At 38.4% G+C, this 14885-nt stretch overlaps 2 protein-coding genes across 6 annotated transcripts; both read left to right on the top strand.

The window, feature by feature from the left end:
* The first annotated feature begins 4503 nt into the window (after positions 1-4503).
* LOC146568048 (ankyrin repeat and SOCS box protein 12-like) lies at positions 4504-7196 on the top strand. Of its 3 annotated transcripts, none has more exons than XM_085283803.1 (3): positions 4504-4572; positions 5457-6227; positions 6857-7196. In XM_085283803.1, exons 2-3 carry the CDS (start codon positions 5465-5467, stop codon positions 7006-7008), a joined length of 915 nt encoding a protein of 304 aa, XP_085139929.1. In that variant the 5' UTR covers positions 4504-4572; positions 5457-5464; the 3' UTR covers positions 7009-7196. The 3 variants fall into 3 exon arrangements, with proteins under 3 accessions (XP_085139929.1, XP_085139931.1, XP_085139930.1); XM_085283805.1 differs by having other exon boundaries at positions 4536-4572; positions 5460-6227; XM_085283804.1 differs by lacking the exon at positions 4504-4572 and adding an exon at positions 4583-4932.
* Positions 7197-8122: 926 nt separating this feature from the next.
* Positions 8123-13706, top strand: LOC146568047 (uncharacterized). 3 transcript variants are annotated; one of them, XM_085283345.1, is made up of 5 exons: positions 8123-8234; positions 10734-10848; positions 11574-11847; positions 11994-12116; positions 12243-13706. In XM_085283345.1, exons 2-5 carry the CDS (start codon positions 10748-10750, stop codon positions 12594-12596), a joined length of 852 nt encoding a protein of 283 aa, XP_085139471.1. In that variant the 5' UTR covers positions 8123-8234; positions 10734-10747; the 3' UTR covers positions 12597-13706. The 3 variants fall into 3 exon arrangements, with proteins under 3 accessions (XP_085139471.1, XP_085139470.1, XP_085139469.1); XM_085283344.1 differs by lacking the exon at positions 8123-8234 and adding an exon at positions 9861-10117; XM_085283343.1 differs by lacking the exon at positions 8123-8234 and having other exon boundaries at positions 10612-10848.
* Positions 13707-14885: the final 1179 nt, after the last annotated feature.

Here is a 14885-nt window from a genome sequence, read left to right as displayed (position 1 = left end):
TAATAATGGATTGCATTTATACAGCGCTTTTCGAGACCCTCAAAGCGCTTTTACAATTCCACTATTCATTCACACACTGGTGGAGGCAGCTACAGTTGTAGCCACAGTTGCCCTGGGGCAGACTGACAGAGGCGAGGCTGCCATATCGCGCCATCGGCCCCTCTGGCCATCACCAGTAGGCGGTAGGCGAAGTGTCTTGCCCAAGGACACAACGACCGAGACTGTCTGAGCCGGGGGTCGAACCAGCAACCTTCCGATTACAAGACGAACTGCCAACTCTTGAGCCACGATCGCCCCATTAGTCTCTTTTTACTCCTTTACTCTTTTTAGTCTCTTCTATCCTTTTTACTGGGCTGACACACATCATAATTCTTAATCTGAAAGGTAAGTACAAATGTCATATTAGCATGCAAACCATAAAGATTTAAGATTTCCCTCTGAACTGTTGCAATTGACTTACAAAATCAAATAAAAAGTAATTTTTACCTCATAATTGCACTCAGGTACAGGATCTTCTTTGCACTCAAAAATTATTATTTTATAGGCCTTATTACCATGAAGCGTTAATTTTAAATAAAATGCAGCTGAAATATATAAAATCAACAGTTTATTTATTGATAAAATTACCAAATATATGGTTGGTATAAATTCAATGGATACTTTTCAAACAAATTTCATTTGATCAGCTTCCATTAAATTTAATATTTGAAATACTTGCATTTCTTAAGTAACAAATTATATGGGGAAGAAATGCATGTAATTTCATATTTAAAGTGAACATTACATTTTGGGCATTTTTTTCTTTGTTGAGTGCAGTCGCACAGAAGGAAGCCTCACATATTAAGTAGATCCTCTTGGGATTAAACCAGGAATCAAATATTCAAACTGCTACAATGTCGAGATTTTGGGAAAAAAGTTAAATAGTTGGTAAAAGCTGGTAAATATAATATAATATTGTTCAACCCTTCAGTGATTAAAAATGTATCATTATCAACAAGAATTTCTTGAAATACATCAGTGAAACTGTTGTTATTTCCAGACTTTAGTCTGGTAATTATTATTAAACACCAATAAAGTTGGTGTTTAATAATAATGATTTTTTTTTTAGACTTACAGGAGGTGGCAGGTAATAGTTACATTGTGATAGCAGGATTTAATTTTGAAAGTCTGTCATTTTAACACATGTTCATAAACTCCTAAATAATGGAGCACTATCATTTGATGAAGAAGGAAGTTTTATTTTGAAAAACAAAAAACCATAGCTTTAAAGCATCTACGAAAATATTTCATATTTTGAAAAAAAAGGTTAGTTTAAAGAACACTTTTTGATTGGCTGGTACAAAACTAAACACAATGTCATCTGTCTTCTTCAAAAATATATGTTTAAGTTATTTTCTATTACATTTAAGTATATTGCACTTTGTCTTTAACTCGGTTTAACTCACTTTAATAAACACCAACGTTATTAAGCTTTATTAAAGCTTTCTGGACTTTCTTGCAGTTTGTTAATGTGCTGACAAAATTTGTCCACAAACAGCCACCAAGCTGGCAAAATCCTCGCTAAGTAAGTACGCATTTCCAGGACTACGTTTCTGCCGCACACACAAGGTGAAAATAGGAGTCACATTCTCTTTAACATTAAACAAACAGCAACATATACAATAAAAGCCATAATGCACAATCCTTGCTGTATACTGACAACACATGTAAAGTGGATGAAGAGTGCTACAACAATACTGTCGTATTCTGTGATCTCGTCTTCAAATGTAACCAGACGTTTTCTGAATTTTGAAATTATTTTGAAATGTTGAAGCTGATACTGCAGTTTTTCCAGAACACAGCTTTTCTTTTCCATTTAGTAACCTGGTACAAACTTAAGATTCTCACCTCCAGCAGTTGTGATCAAAACCATGCAAATAATCCAGGGTAGAGAGTGTTTCTGCGGCACAAGCGTGGCTCTCATCTTGCCGGGCAAATCACGCATGGAAACAGAGCATTGTAGAAATTAATTCTCTCCTTGTATTACACTAGATTTGAAGATTCTCCTCATCTTAAATTTAGTGTCTTATCTTCCTTTCCATCCACTTCTGTGCCTTCTGCACACACACACATCTCCACTGGGCCCTCCTTTCCTCCTCCTGCACAGACACTATGAGTTATGGTGGTACTGTTGTTTTAAAGGCCTCTTCTCTGTTCTCCGTGAGCGCCTGGGTGACTTTTACTTTGTCTCTCAGCAACAGCCATAGAAGCAGAGTGGACAGAGGAGGCCTGAGCTGCTCATTACCATGTTGTAAAACCTCCTGGCACTCAAAGGAAAGAAGCAGACTCCCTCAGGCTGGATGCAACTAAGGGTCCTGACAGAAACGAGCCTCACAGCCCAAAGAGTCACTGCAGTAGTTGTTTTAGCTTCACAGCACAGTGTGGCCACAAGATTTTTTTTTCTGTTAGAGCTAGAAAGGTCACTCTCCTGCAGTGTGTCCACACACTGTTGTCTCAGCAAGACCTCACCACTTACCCAACAAAGGCTCTGTGACGCACACGCAAAGACTAGATTTGAAAGGCAGGATGCCATCCGGGTTGCCTGGAGAGTGAACAAATCATGTAGAGCAGGGGTGGGGAACTCCAGGCCTCGAGGGCCAGTGTCCTGCAGGTTTTAGATGTGTCCTTGATTAAACACAGCTTATTTAAATGGTTAAATGACCTCCTCGACATGTCTTGAAGTTCTCCAGAGGCCTGGTAATGAACTAATTGTTTGATTCAGGTGTGTTTACCCAGGAGGAGATCTAAAACCTGCAGGACACCAGCCCTTCAAGCCTGGAGTTCTCCCAACCCTGATGTAGAGGGTGGCGATAACGTTGCATTAACTTAGAAGTTTCTGTATTTTTATTTTTCTTTCTTTCTTTCTTTTTTCTTTCTTTCCCAAGAACTTAAAATTCTATAAAGGGACCAAAGTCACTGGTTTCTGTGAAGTATATAATAGTTCAGTATTTATGGATTCAAATGGTTTTCTACCACAAAGCAGAAAAGAAACAACTCTTAAGTCAATTTAAAAAAAAACTTTACCGATACAAAACGTTAAGATTCAAATTTTGCTAATGTTCTACAGCATGTTGGTCAGCATGACATGTTCGTATAATGTTCGTGTTCTTTTTGGTTCAGGCACATTGCCTCCTACAAATGTTCAATGTTTTTAGTCTTATTTTATTGTGGTAAATGTACGAGTGTTTCCCACTTCTATTTGTATTAACTTCCAATGGGTTGTTATATTTTGTTTTATTATGTTATGTTTAGTTATGTTAAGAATATGTGATCTGAATTCATTAGCGCTAGATATTAATAATGTTGCATCCAAGCAAGACTGGGGCTGTGTGGTGTCATCTTATATGGAAAATACTCCTGGTTCAAGACCAGTAGGATGCATGCCCAGCCTAAAAAAAGGGAAAGGAATGTTGTGCCAAATCAAATGTGGATCCATCGGCTGTGGTGACCCCTGGGTGATGTAACCTTTCATGAAGAGTGAAACTAGCAAAAAACTTTTTTGAGAGAGAGAAAAACATCACTGAGGTTAATGAGGGAGGTGGAAACACAGTTGCAGACAATTAACCAAAGGAGATGGGGAAGTAATGCAAGCCACAGAGAACAACACTTACCAAAACATAACAGGAAGAGAGACACAACCCAATGGAGAATAAGATTAACTTAACACAACTAAACAGGGAAGGAGAAAAATAAAAAGACCGACACAAAGACGAGAGTGAAGGAACAGAAAGGGAACTGTTAAGGGAACTGACAAATCTAAAGTCATTTATAACTAACAGAAAAACTACAGGCACAAATAACAATACCAGGAATCAGATGGGCTTACTCATAAGCATAAGGCCTTACAAAACAACATTATTGACATGTACATTAGTCACTCATCAAAACCCAAAAGGAATAATGAACTAACAGCAAACTGAAAACCATGGGTCCAAGAGCCAGGAAGCATGGCAAATATGGGATTTTATTCCATTTCAATTCACAATGTCAGTTTTCACCATGACTTTATGTATTTTTAACAAATTTTCCTTATATTAACTCAGCAATGAAGTGAATAAAATTTCATGTTATGATTGAAATGGTCCATTAAAAAAGTGCCTATGCTTTACCAGTTACATCAGACTGACCTATAGGTAACTGTGAACTGAAACAGTTACAGCACTAATAAAACTACAACTCAAAATCAAATTAAAGTTCCTGAAACTGTGGACTGCAGCTCATAAGGGTTCCCCAAAATAATTATCTGCATTAAAAATCAGATTTGCAAAAAATCAGATTTGATTTAAGTCAGTTAATAATACTGTTGTTTTGTTTTTTGTTTTTGTTTTTTACAATTTAATAGACTATTTATATATTTTGCTATTGCATCTGTTAAATATCTATTATGCTATCTATATTTATTTTAAGCTTCAGTTTGCCATTGCAAATAAAAGTCACTAGGGGGCAGCAGCGGTACGTCACACAAACACACCATCGAGGAAGAGCAGAAAACAGGAAGCAAAGAAGGAGGCTGTTGATGGTGACATATCTTAGGTAATGTTAAACGAAGAAAACATAAGGGTTTAGCTTCGTTTCTTTGAAATAAGCACTGTTAAAGGATGGAGATGTTTGCGTACTAACGGGATATTTGGAATTTAATATCTATTTGGGTTTTTTCACTGTGGTTTTAGGGTGAATATTAGCGAAGCTATTTATCGTCCGCGAAGTAGTACTGATAAGAAACACTATACGTGTGTGTATGTTGTATGTCGTGTAGAGATGCGATGGGTAACTTCCTTAATATTAGAGGCATGAGTCGGCATGTACACAGTGTAAGAAAGTTAAACTAAATCTGTCCCATTTCTTCCTACAATACAGCCTCACGGGGGAAAATCGCAGTACTTCTAATAAACGGTTGGTTTAATTATAAAAGCCTTTATTCCTTTTTATGCCGAAGGTTTCCAGAAGGTTTTATTTATCATAAACAAGCATAGATTGATTAATTGGATGCATCGTTCGGACGATTAGTTTTGCGAATATAAAATTGTAAAGATTTTGAATGAAGTTTGGTGGAAAAAGTCTTAATGACCAGCTTAAACTTTAACGCCTATATATACTATTTTTTTTTCCGGAAATAGAATAATAACTTTATCTTGCCACTTTTATCCGAGTCAGATCTGAAGCCTTATTTATATTTCACCTGAACTTTGGATTCTATGTGTTGTTGTTGTTGTTGTTGTTGTTGTTGTTGTTGTTGTTGTTGTTGTTGTTGTTTTCTTTAATACAAAACACTGGTTGCTGATTTGGTGCCCTAAGGACACCAAATCTGTTTTGAGAACAGATGACGTTGACAAACAGAAATGCACTGTGGTGTTTGTATGAGGACCATACGTTTGTATATTTGGTGTGTTATTTATTCTCTGTCTTTGCATTTGCAGCAGGTTCTATGCTCAAGCTAAGGACCGCTGAAGAAGAGAAAAGGAGTTGTGAAATTTCCCAGCTGAGGCAGGCTGTGTTACAAAACAATGACAGACTCCTTGATGAGATGCTCTGCCAAGAAATCTACAAGAAAGTCATCAACTGCAGAGGTGGCTGGGGCATTGCAGGCACACCCCTGCATGCTGCAGTGTCTAAAGGCCACCTCAGCTGTCTGCAGGTCCTTCTAGCTCACGGTGCCATCATAGACTGCGTGGACGTCAAGGCCCAGACGCCTCTGTTCGCAGCCGTTCGAGGGAAATACCTTGACTGTGTCTTAACTCTCCTCAAAGCTGGCGCCAACCCCAACGGAAGCTCGTCCAACAACTGCTCGCCGGTCCTCACTGCTGCAAGGGAAGGCGACGCAGAGATTCTAAAGCAGCTACTAAAACACGGCGCTGAGGTGAACTCCCGCGCCAAAGTCTTACTGTGGACCTCGAGTGCCAGAGTCTCCAGTGGGCCGCTTTATTTGGCTGCTGTTTATGGACACATGGAGTGCTTCAAACTGCTGCTCCTCTACGGGGCAGACCCAGACTACAACTGCACTGATGCCAAGCTGCTGAGCTCTGACAAGCAGCCCAAAACTGTGCTGGAGATGTGCCTTAGGCACGGCTGTGGCGTGGAATACATCCAGCTTCTGATCGACTTCGGTGCAAACGTCTACCTCCCCACGCTGATCATCGAGAAGTCAACGAAGCAGAACGAGGCTGTGGAGCTGCTGCTGCGAGAAAGAGGTGTCGGACAGATTCTTCAGCGCTTTTTCACTTCAGATCTTTAACACTACTGATGACGATGTAACTTAAGGAGTGCTAAAGTTTTATCTATGAAATAAATACATTTATAATATGACTTCTAACATTTATCCTCCAGGCATCTCTCCTCACTATTGCTTTACATACTATATGTTTGACTAGCATTTGTATTTAACATTAACACACTTTGTAGGTGTGATTTTTTTTTTTCCCATAGTAAAAGCTAAAATTCTTAAATAATGTACTTACAATATGTATACAGCAGCAGTTATATGTTCCACTCAGTTTTATTTATATAGTGTCAAATCACAACAGCAGTCACCTCAATATGTTTTACATTGTAAGTTAGAGATCCTACAATCAAACAACCACCGTTGAGTAAGCACTTGGTGACAGTGGGAAGGGAAACTCCCATTTAACAGGAAGAGTCTTCTGCCAGACCCAGGCTCAGGGAGTGGCAGCCATCTGCCACGACCAGTTGGGAGATTGTTAAATATATGTTGGATGTCTTGTTTAGTAATAATAGTTACTGTAAACTTCATTAAATATAAATAATATTATTATCATTCATGATATATTGTGGGTATAACTTTCTTCTGTTTTGTCTCCAGGAAATCCAAAAGCTTTGACCTCACAGTGCCGACTTGCTGTGCGGAGACACCTCAGAAAGATCAACAAGATCAACTGCATCGACCAGCTGGAAATGCCCACAAGTCTCATCAACTTCTTGCAACACAAAGCAGCACCAGTCACTGTTCTGTAGATAGTGAAGGTTAAGTTATTTTATGACCTGTGTTTTGTTTTGTTTTTTATTTTAGCTTAAGCTTTTATTTGCAGGATTTGAGCCCCTTTGTCCTCTTTTTAAAATGGCTTCTGTGTGAGTATGCATTGTTCTTGCTCTTAAGACTGATTCTTCAGCTAAAAGAATAAAGGTGGATTATTGTTGTGGAATTGTAGTTCTTACACTTTACCTGTCCAAGGTGTGCCCAATCTCAAATGAACTGCTACAAAGGTTGTTTGCACTGGAGTTCCCAGTGCAGTCATGTTCTTCTCCTTAATGATTATAGTCAGAACAATATTTTCTAATTCACACGCAAATTTTACTTTACACTCGATTCGTCAGTTATGGAGTGTCGAGACCTGATGGAGGATCTGGTATCTACCTCAGGATCGTGCAGTCTCACCTCTGAGATCCATCACACAGAGGCTGATGTTGGTAAATGTGTACAAGCCCAGTTCCAAAGACAAAGTTGTTATGCTTCGTGACACTCAAAGTTGGGATTAGGCTGTAAAAGTAAGTGGTACTAAAAGAAACGCCTCGTTTGTGCCTCTGTCCCACTGAGCTGTCAACAAAGACTTTGATCCTCAAATATTTCCAAAAGAACAGTGACCTTAGACAGGCAAAGTCCTGTTGCTTTGCACATTATCACAATTCTTTGTGATGATATTATATAAATAACTGCCAAAAACCAGGACAAAAAAAATTTAAGGGAGTACAGACTACTCCATTCATCTGGTCTGAAAACAAATACTACATGAGAGGGGAGGAACTGACATATGAATAAAAATGGACACAAGAAGAAAAATTATATGAAGTTTGCTAAAATGAGACATTAATCTCCAAAATTAAACTAATTATTATTAGGGGTGCAACGATATTCGTATCGATATTGAACCGTTCGATACAGTGCTTTCGGTTCGGTACGCATATGTATCGAACAATACAAAATTTGTAATTTATTTCATCAACTTTCCTTCTGACGATGCTGTCTGTGTTGAGCGCTCAGTGAATCTGCGTTCGACTACTCCGCCTAGGCTGCACTGTCGAGCACAGATCCACTGAGCGCTCCACACAGACAGCATCGTCAGAAGGAAGAGCGCAGGGCAAGCTACCTCTCCTTGCAACATGGCAAATTGAACCTCCCCCACCCTCATTCAGATCTGGCGTTTGGAATTATTTTGGTTTTCATGTGACGTATGACCCTGAAGGTAAGCGAGTCATGGACTAAAGTAAAACAGTATGTTGGATGTGCCACACAATGCTCAATTACATGGGTGGGAGCTAGTGTGTTAGCGCAGTTAGCTCGTTAATGTGTTGGCCGTCTAGCCCCATGGGGGCTATCGGCGGTAGCTCGTTAACGGAGATTTGCCCTGTTGTGGCGTTAAGGTCATTTTAACGAGGTTAACCTGAAAGCACTAGTGGGAACACAACGAATATGACTGCACATTTACGCTGACATCATCCTAGTGCAAAGACAAAAACAACAAGCATGCTACTAACTTTAGCCGAACTGCGGTAAAGTGAGCCGTCATTTGTGAGCCGCGGTCAAGCCAGCCGCCTCCTATCCGCCGCATGAATTTCCTTGCGCTTTTACACCAGTCTTTACGGTAGCGCCTTTTCGCTTTATATCCTGATTGAAAGCCTAGACTCGCGCACACACGCACGCGCGTGAACAGTCACACGCACGCACACAAATTACAATGGAACAGCCCGATACAGCCATCGTGACAGTCTGGTTGCATATTCAAAAATTCATTAAAAATCATTCTTAAAAGTTGATGCCAAGCTTTCAACACAATCCTCTTCTCGGACACCTACTTTACCTCTGGGCCAGTTTTTACCCAGATTTACTGTAATATTACTCAGAAATCACAGTAAACTCATATTCAGTGCAATACAGTCAATGCACTACAATTATGTTTATTTCAAAAATTCATTAAAAGTCATCCTGAATAGTTGAGGTCCAACTTTCAACACATCCCTCCTCTGGGACACCTCCTGTACCTGTGTGCCAAGTTTCAGCCAGATTTACTGTAGAATTCCTCAGAAATTAATGGAAACATTTACTCAATCTAATACAGTCAGTACAATAGAATTATGTCAATATTCAGAAATTCATTAAAAATCATCCTGAGTAGTTGATGTACAACTTTCAACAGATTCTTTCTCTGGGACACCTCCTGTACCTGTGTGCCAAGTTTCAGCCAGATTTACTGTAGAATTCCTCAGATATTAAAGGGTACTTGTATCCAATGCAATACAGCCAATACACTACAAATATGTCAATTTTCAAAAATTCATTAAAAATCATCCTGAGTAGTTGATGTCCAACTTTCAACACATCCCTCCTCTGGGACACCTCCTGTACCTGTGTGCCAAGTTTCAGCCAGATTTACTGTAGAATTCCTCAGAAATTAATGGAAACATTTATTCAATCTAATACAGTCAGTACAATAGAATTATGTCAATATTCAGAAATTCATTAAAAATCATCGTGAGTAGTTGATGTCCAACTTTCAACACATCCCTCCTCTGGGACACCTCCTGTACCTGTGTGCCAAGTTTCAGCCAGATTTACTGTAGAATTCCTCAGAAATTAAAGGACATTTATATGCAATTCAATACAGCCAATACACTACAAATATGTCAATTTTCAAAAATTCATTAAAAATCATCGTGAGTAGTTGATGTCCAACTTTCAACACATCCCTCCTCTGGGACACCTCCTGTACCTGTGTGCCAAGTTTCAGCCAGATTTACTGTAGAATTATCGAACCGTGACACCAAAGTATCGAACCGAACCGTGAATTTTGTGTATCGTTGCACCCCTAATTATTATCTTACAAATATATATCAAAAGAAAGGCAAGAAAGTTGGATTTCTAACATTTTCTTGTGACAACACCATGCAAGAATATTATTTTGTCAGTGGTTATTTCGTCCTGTCTCTCATCTATTCAGTATGTTGACATAGGTCTTCATTGGTGCTTTGTGACCTTTTACCTTTTCCGTTCAACCATTTAAACCTGAACCTCAAAAATTGAAGGAAATAACCTCCAACACTGCTGCTGCTGCTAACTTCTAATCTTTAGGTGAGTTGATACCTAACAGCTTCAGTTTGTAATCCTGTTGCTTCTTAGCCTGGGACATTCTGCAAAAATATCTTTTAAGAGCACCACTCATCCAAAAAAACAAGAATATTTATGTCCGATATATTTTTAGGAAGGGTGCAAGAAGGATGTGATTTGTACTTACTGTGTCCCAAAGGGCAGATCACTAGCAAAAAATCTTTAAGCACTTTTATTTAGGCTTTTGCATGAGCTGTTTCTCAAAATCAGAGAGTCAAAGAGACAGTCAAAGAATTCCCCAAAATGTTCAGATGATGACATTTTTTGTAGAATATGTTAAAAGATTTTATACCTGGGGAAATTGCTTCTCAAATCCTACACAATCATAATCAGCACAAGGAAAAGTGAAAGGATTCGTGTTCAGTCTCTGGCACGATGAGTCAGTGCTAAACCTGCAGGTTGCTGTGCCAAAAGAAAGAAAAACAGAAATCTTCTTGTTAAACCATTGAAAAAACAAGGGGGAAAGTCCATTTAAATAAGTTTAAAAAACATGTTTATAATTTCAAAAATTGTTAAAGATTCTGTCTCAGATAATGTAAAAAACAATTAAAGCTTTTTTTCTTTGTTACTCTCATGACAGCAACTAAACAGGAAATGGGTCAAACACTATCTCAAGAGCAGGAGGAGATGGCCTTTGAAGGTATTGCTGATATGCTTAGCAATGTTTTACAGCTGGATGAACTTAAAATTGACAGGTGAGCAATTCCACAACCAAAAGACAACGAGTGTCCTTTAGCGTTCCATTCGACATGATTACGTTCCAGTTTTAATGATGACATTCTGTTCAGCAAGATGAAGTTCCATCAACAGGATAACACTCCATTCAAGACGGTATTCCATTCTTAAATAGGACATTCCGTTCTACATGATGACATCCCATTCTTCATTCAGTTTTAAATAATGACATGATGACGTTCCATTCTAAACTGACATTTCATGCTAACGATGACATTCCCATCTGCATTATGACATCCTATTAGACACAATGACATTCCATCCTACCTGACATGCTACGTTGTACCATTCCATACTAGTTTATGAGGTTACATTCTAGACGATAAAGTTCCATTATATATGATGACGTTCCATGCTACATGATGATATATCTATAAGATCTCTACATCAAACAAAATACAAAGCAGAGACATACATGATTTCAATGTAAATTCACTCATTTTGTTAATCAGTTGAGTTTTCATGTAGAGCATTCTTTTAACACTCTTTTGTTGTTAATACCAAGAGCTTTGTGTTTAGCATTAAACATTTGCAAAGTTAGTGATCATAGGAGCAAACTGAACCTTTCAAAAACTGAAATAAAATGGGCAGTAAAAGTTAATCAATAGTTAATTAAAATATAATAACAGCATGAGCTAACTTCCTTGTAGAGTGCTAAACTAATGGGAAACAAATATCCTCTCAGTTCCCTGCAGAGATTCTCTGGGCTCAACTCAGCTGAAGAGCTGAACAATTACAGAGACCACGTCTTGTACAGTGGAGAACTCAATCAGGTCGCATCTATTTTAAGCGAGGTGGGGAATGTTCTAGGTGGGCTCAGCGTGGTGCCTCATGCTGTCGGACTGGGAGCTCTCATCATTTCCTTGGCCTTAGACGTGGTCGCCAAAAGCCTAAATAAAGAAACCATGGGCACAGCTGAAATGTTAGAGAGGGTGTTCGCACAGGAGAAGGCCAAGGAGGTAAGAACTTAAGAAGTTAGCACTTAAAAGTGGTGTTCATTTGGATGCGTAATGTAGCTTACTAATTCACTTTTTTCCTTGTAAAAAAAAGTCCTGCTGATCAACATACAAAATTTGCCTTAACATTCCCCTCTTTAACTGTGCAGGTGCGAGATCTGATGCACGAGTATTTGAAGCGTATGCAGATCAACCTGAGAGACCCACAACTTCAACTCTCTGACACCCGTCAAATTGAGATTGCTCTTAGTGCCCAGCTCACACGGCTAAAGGTACAAAGCTGCCAGCTTTCATTTGTAACAAATCATCCCTGAATAGGGGATTTTACAGAAGTATTCATGTATAGAAATGTTCGTAATTAACCCTATGATGCCGTGTACTCCAATTTCTTTTCTAAGAACTCCATGCTGATAGATGAACATATGGACGCTCAGTTTCTGAAGCAGTGGGTGAATGGAGCTGCCTTCCACACACAGATGCTGATCCATCAGGCTCGTCTAGAAAGTGCAGGAGAACCTGATGGATCCAGAGCCGTGCGTGCGGCAGGGATTTATCAGCAGGACATGAACCGTCTGATGGAGAAATTCAAGACCTTGATGAGAAATCGTGATGATTCTCAAAATGCCAATAAGATAATAGAGATTCTGTTTTCTAAACCTCAGATTACCTGGACGAGGGATTATTTTTCAAAACTGCAAGCAAATATTCCAGCTCTTGTGAGGCAAAATGCTGACTTTGTTATCAAAACCTGATTTTGATCATCAAGCATCAAGCCACAAGTAATAAACTAAAATATTTGAAACAAGTAATTTTTTTGTGGCCAGTACAGTTATGTAAGGGTCCAGTCTGATCTACTGGCCTGGGAATCCAGTGGAGGAAAATATATTTCTATCTTGGCCAGTGAAACCAATCCGACCAAGAAAATCAGTCGTCAGTCAGTTGGTCTTCCCAATTCTTATGTCCTAAATCTCTTTCATTTTTACTGCAATATACTGCTCTCTGATGGCTTTGTGTGTGTGTGTGTGTGTGTTTGGTTTAGTGTTTTGTTTTAGTGTTTTGTTTTGTTTTTTTAGTTGCTCATGTGAAGCACTTTGTAATTTGGATTTTGTTTAAAGTAAATGGATGAGCCATATACAATTGGAAGGAATATGGGTAGAGTTTGGTTTTAAACCTTTGTGCCATCGCACCTATATTTGTTACTTTCTCAGGACTTGAATAATATGTTTACTATCTTGTAAATTGGTTTTATTCAAAAGCCCATCTATATTTGTAAAAATCATGATTTAAGCTCTGCATGGAAGGGAAACATGTCTATAATTACATTCCTAAGCTCTCCTTAGATGAATTCCTGAAATTAAAAAGTGGCCCACAGACCTATTCTAGAAAGTATAACAACCCCGTTTATGATCTACATTTTTTACCCTTGCATTGATGCTACATTAGAGTCATAAAACAGAGTTAATGCCCATAATATGGATATGTAAAGCGCTTTGGGGTCCTTAGGGACTAGTAAAGCGCTATATAAATACAGGCCATTTACCATTTATAATTATTAGAGAGTGGATACTAAATTTGATGCTTTTAGAATCACCAAAATGTAAACTTGAAAGATAGATTTTACAAGTACTGTAGTTTATGTGTGGTTTATGTCTGCTTTTCCTAGTGTGTGAATGACTCTGCAACAACAAAATCATACATTGTTTCTCTTCATCATCATGTTACTTCCTTAAATGGGTCCGCAGAAGGAGCATGCTGCCGGCTAAATAAGCTAGACTGAGTTACAGCACAATGGTGGTTCCTCATCAGTGTTAATATCATTCACTAAAAAATTTATTCATGATTTTGCTGATGAAAACACAACAATAAATTTAAAAAAAAACTATAATGAAATGTCTCTGTTCCTTCTTTGACAAATAAAAAAGAGATAAAAACAGAGAGATGAGCTCCAAGCAGAACTAATGAATTTACGTAGAGAGGGGGGACAAGTTCTCCCTGTCCAGTCATGTTTGACGCACACAATTTGATCTGATTCTGCACACAACAAACGGGTTGGAAGGAAGAGACACTTCCTGTTGCAAAATGTCAATGGTTAGGAGGAAGACGAGAGCAGACAGATGGACACATTTCACATTTTATGTGAAGGAAAATAAGACACTTTGTAAACCGCATGAAGCAACTTTCACCGGTAAAAACACGACAGACTTTTACACTTTGTATTTTAGTCAAATCAACTTAAGATTTAGTCATCAATAATCTTATATCTATTCAGCAACACCCATCTGCTCTTCAAACCTTCTGTCTGTAAGACCCAGCCAATATTTTCACATTAAAATTACAACAAAATTCTTTAATTAAAAAAACCAAAACGTGTCAATGTCAATAAAAGTTTTAGTTTCTAACCATCTAGCCTGCTTCTACCCATCACCACAGCAACAGAGCAACTGAATAAAAAAACACTCCCAGTAAGAGCTGTCTGTACACAGAAGAACTGCTTGTTTAGGTCAATCTTTAAATTTGAAAGACTGCTTAAGTTTGCTGCAGGCTGACAGCACCTGTTCTGTCTCTCGGTAGCATGAAGGGACAGTATAAAGTAGAGCACAGCACCACATTTATTTTGAAGATTATTTCATTGTTCTTTTCTTGAAATAGATTTACAGAGACGTTTTTAATACATATATATCAGGCTCAAAATTAAATTGAAAAACTAACGTAAGTTTAAACCTAAGGGCCGTCTTTAACAGATGGATGAAAATCTTTTGTAGTCAATGACTGTCACTATATGTTTCTTATGATGTCACTTGTTTGTGGGTCTCTCTGACCAACACTGGTTTGAAATGCTGTTTCCAGAGAGAGACACATGTCCAAAATGTGCTCATACTGTCTTGTTTTTTTCAGATTACGAGTAACAAAATGTGCTTGCATTATTAGTAGATTAGGGGAAGAACTTGATCACGTTTGATTGTTGGGGTTTTGTGAGTTTTTAAAACCTCTACATCATCAGAGTGATATCCCCCCCGTCCCCAAAAATCCCAAATACAGTG

The sequence above is a fragment of the Mchenga conophoros genome, linkage group LG8 (assembly GCF_057382185.1).
Source record: "Mchenga conophoros isolate Kocher_MC1m ecotype Shallow Benthic linkage group LG8, M_conophoros_male_GT1.1, whole genome shotgun sequence".
NCBI classification, from domain to species: domain Eukaryota; kingdom Metazoa; phylum Chordata; class Actinopteri; order Cichliformes; family Cichlidae; genus Mchenga; species Mchenga conophoros.
This window is presented reverse-complemented; position numbering and strand designations above follow the sequence as displayed.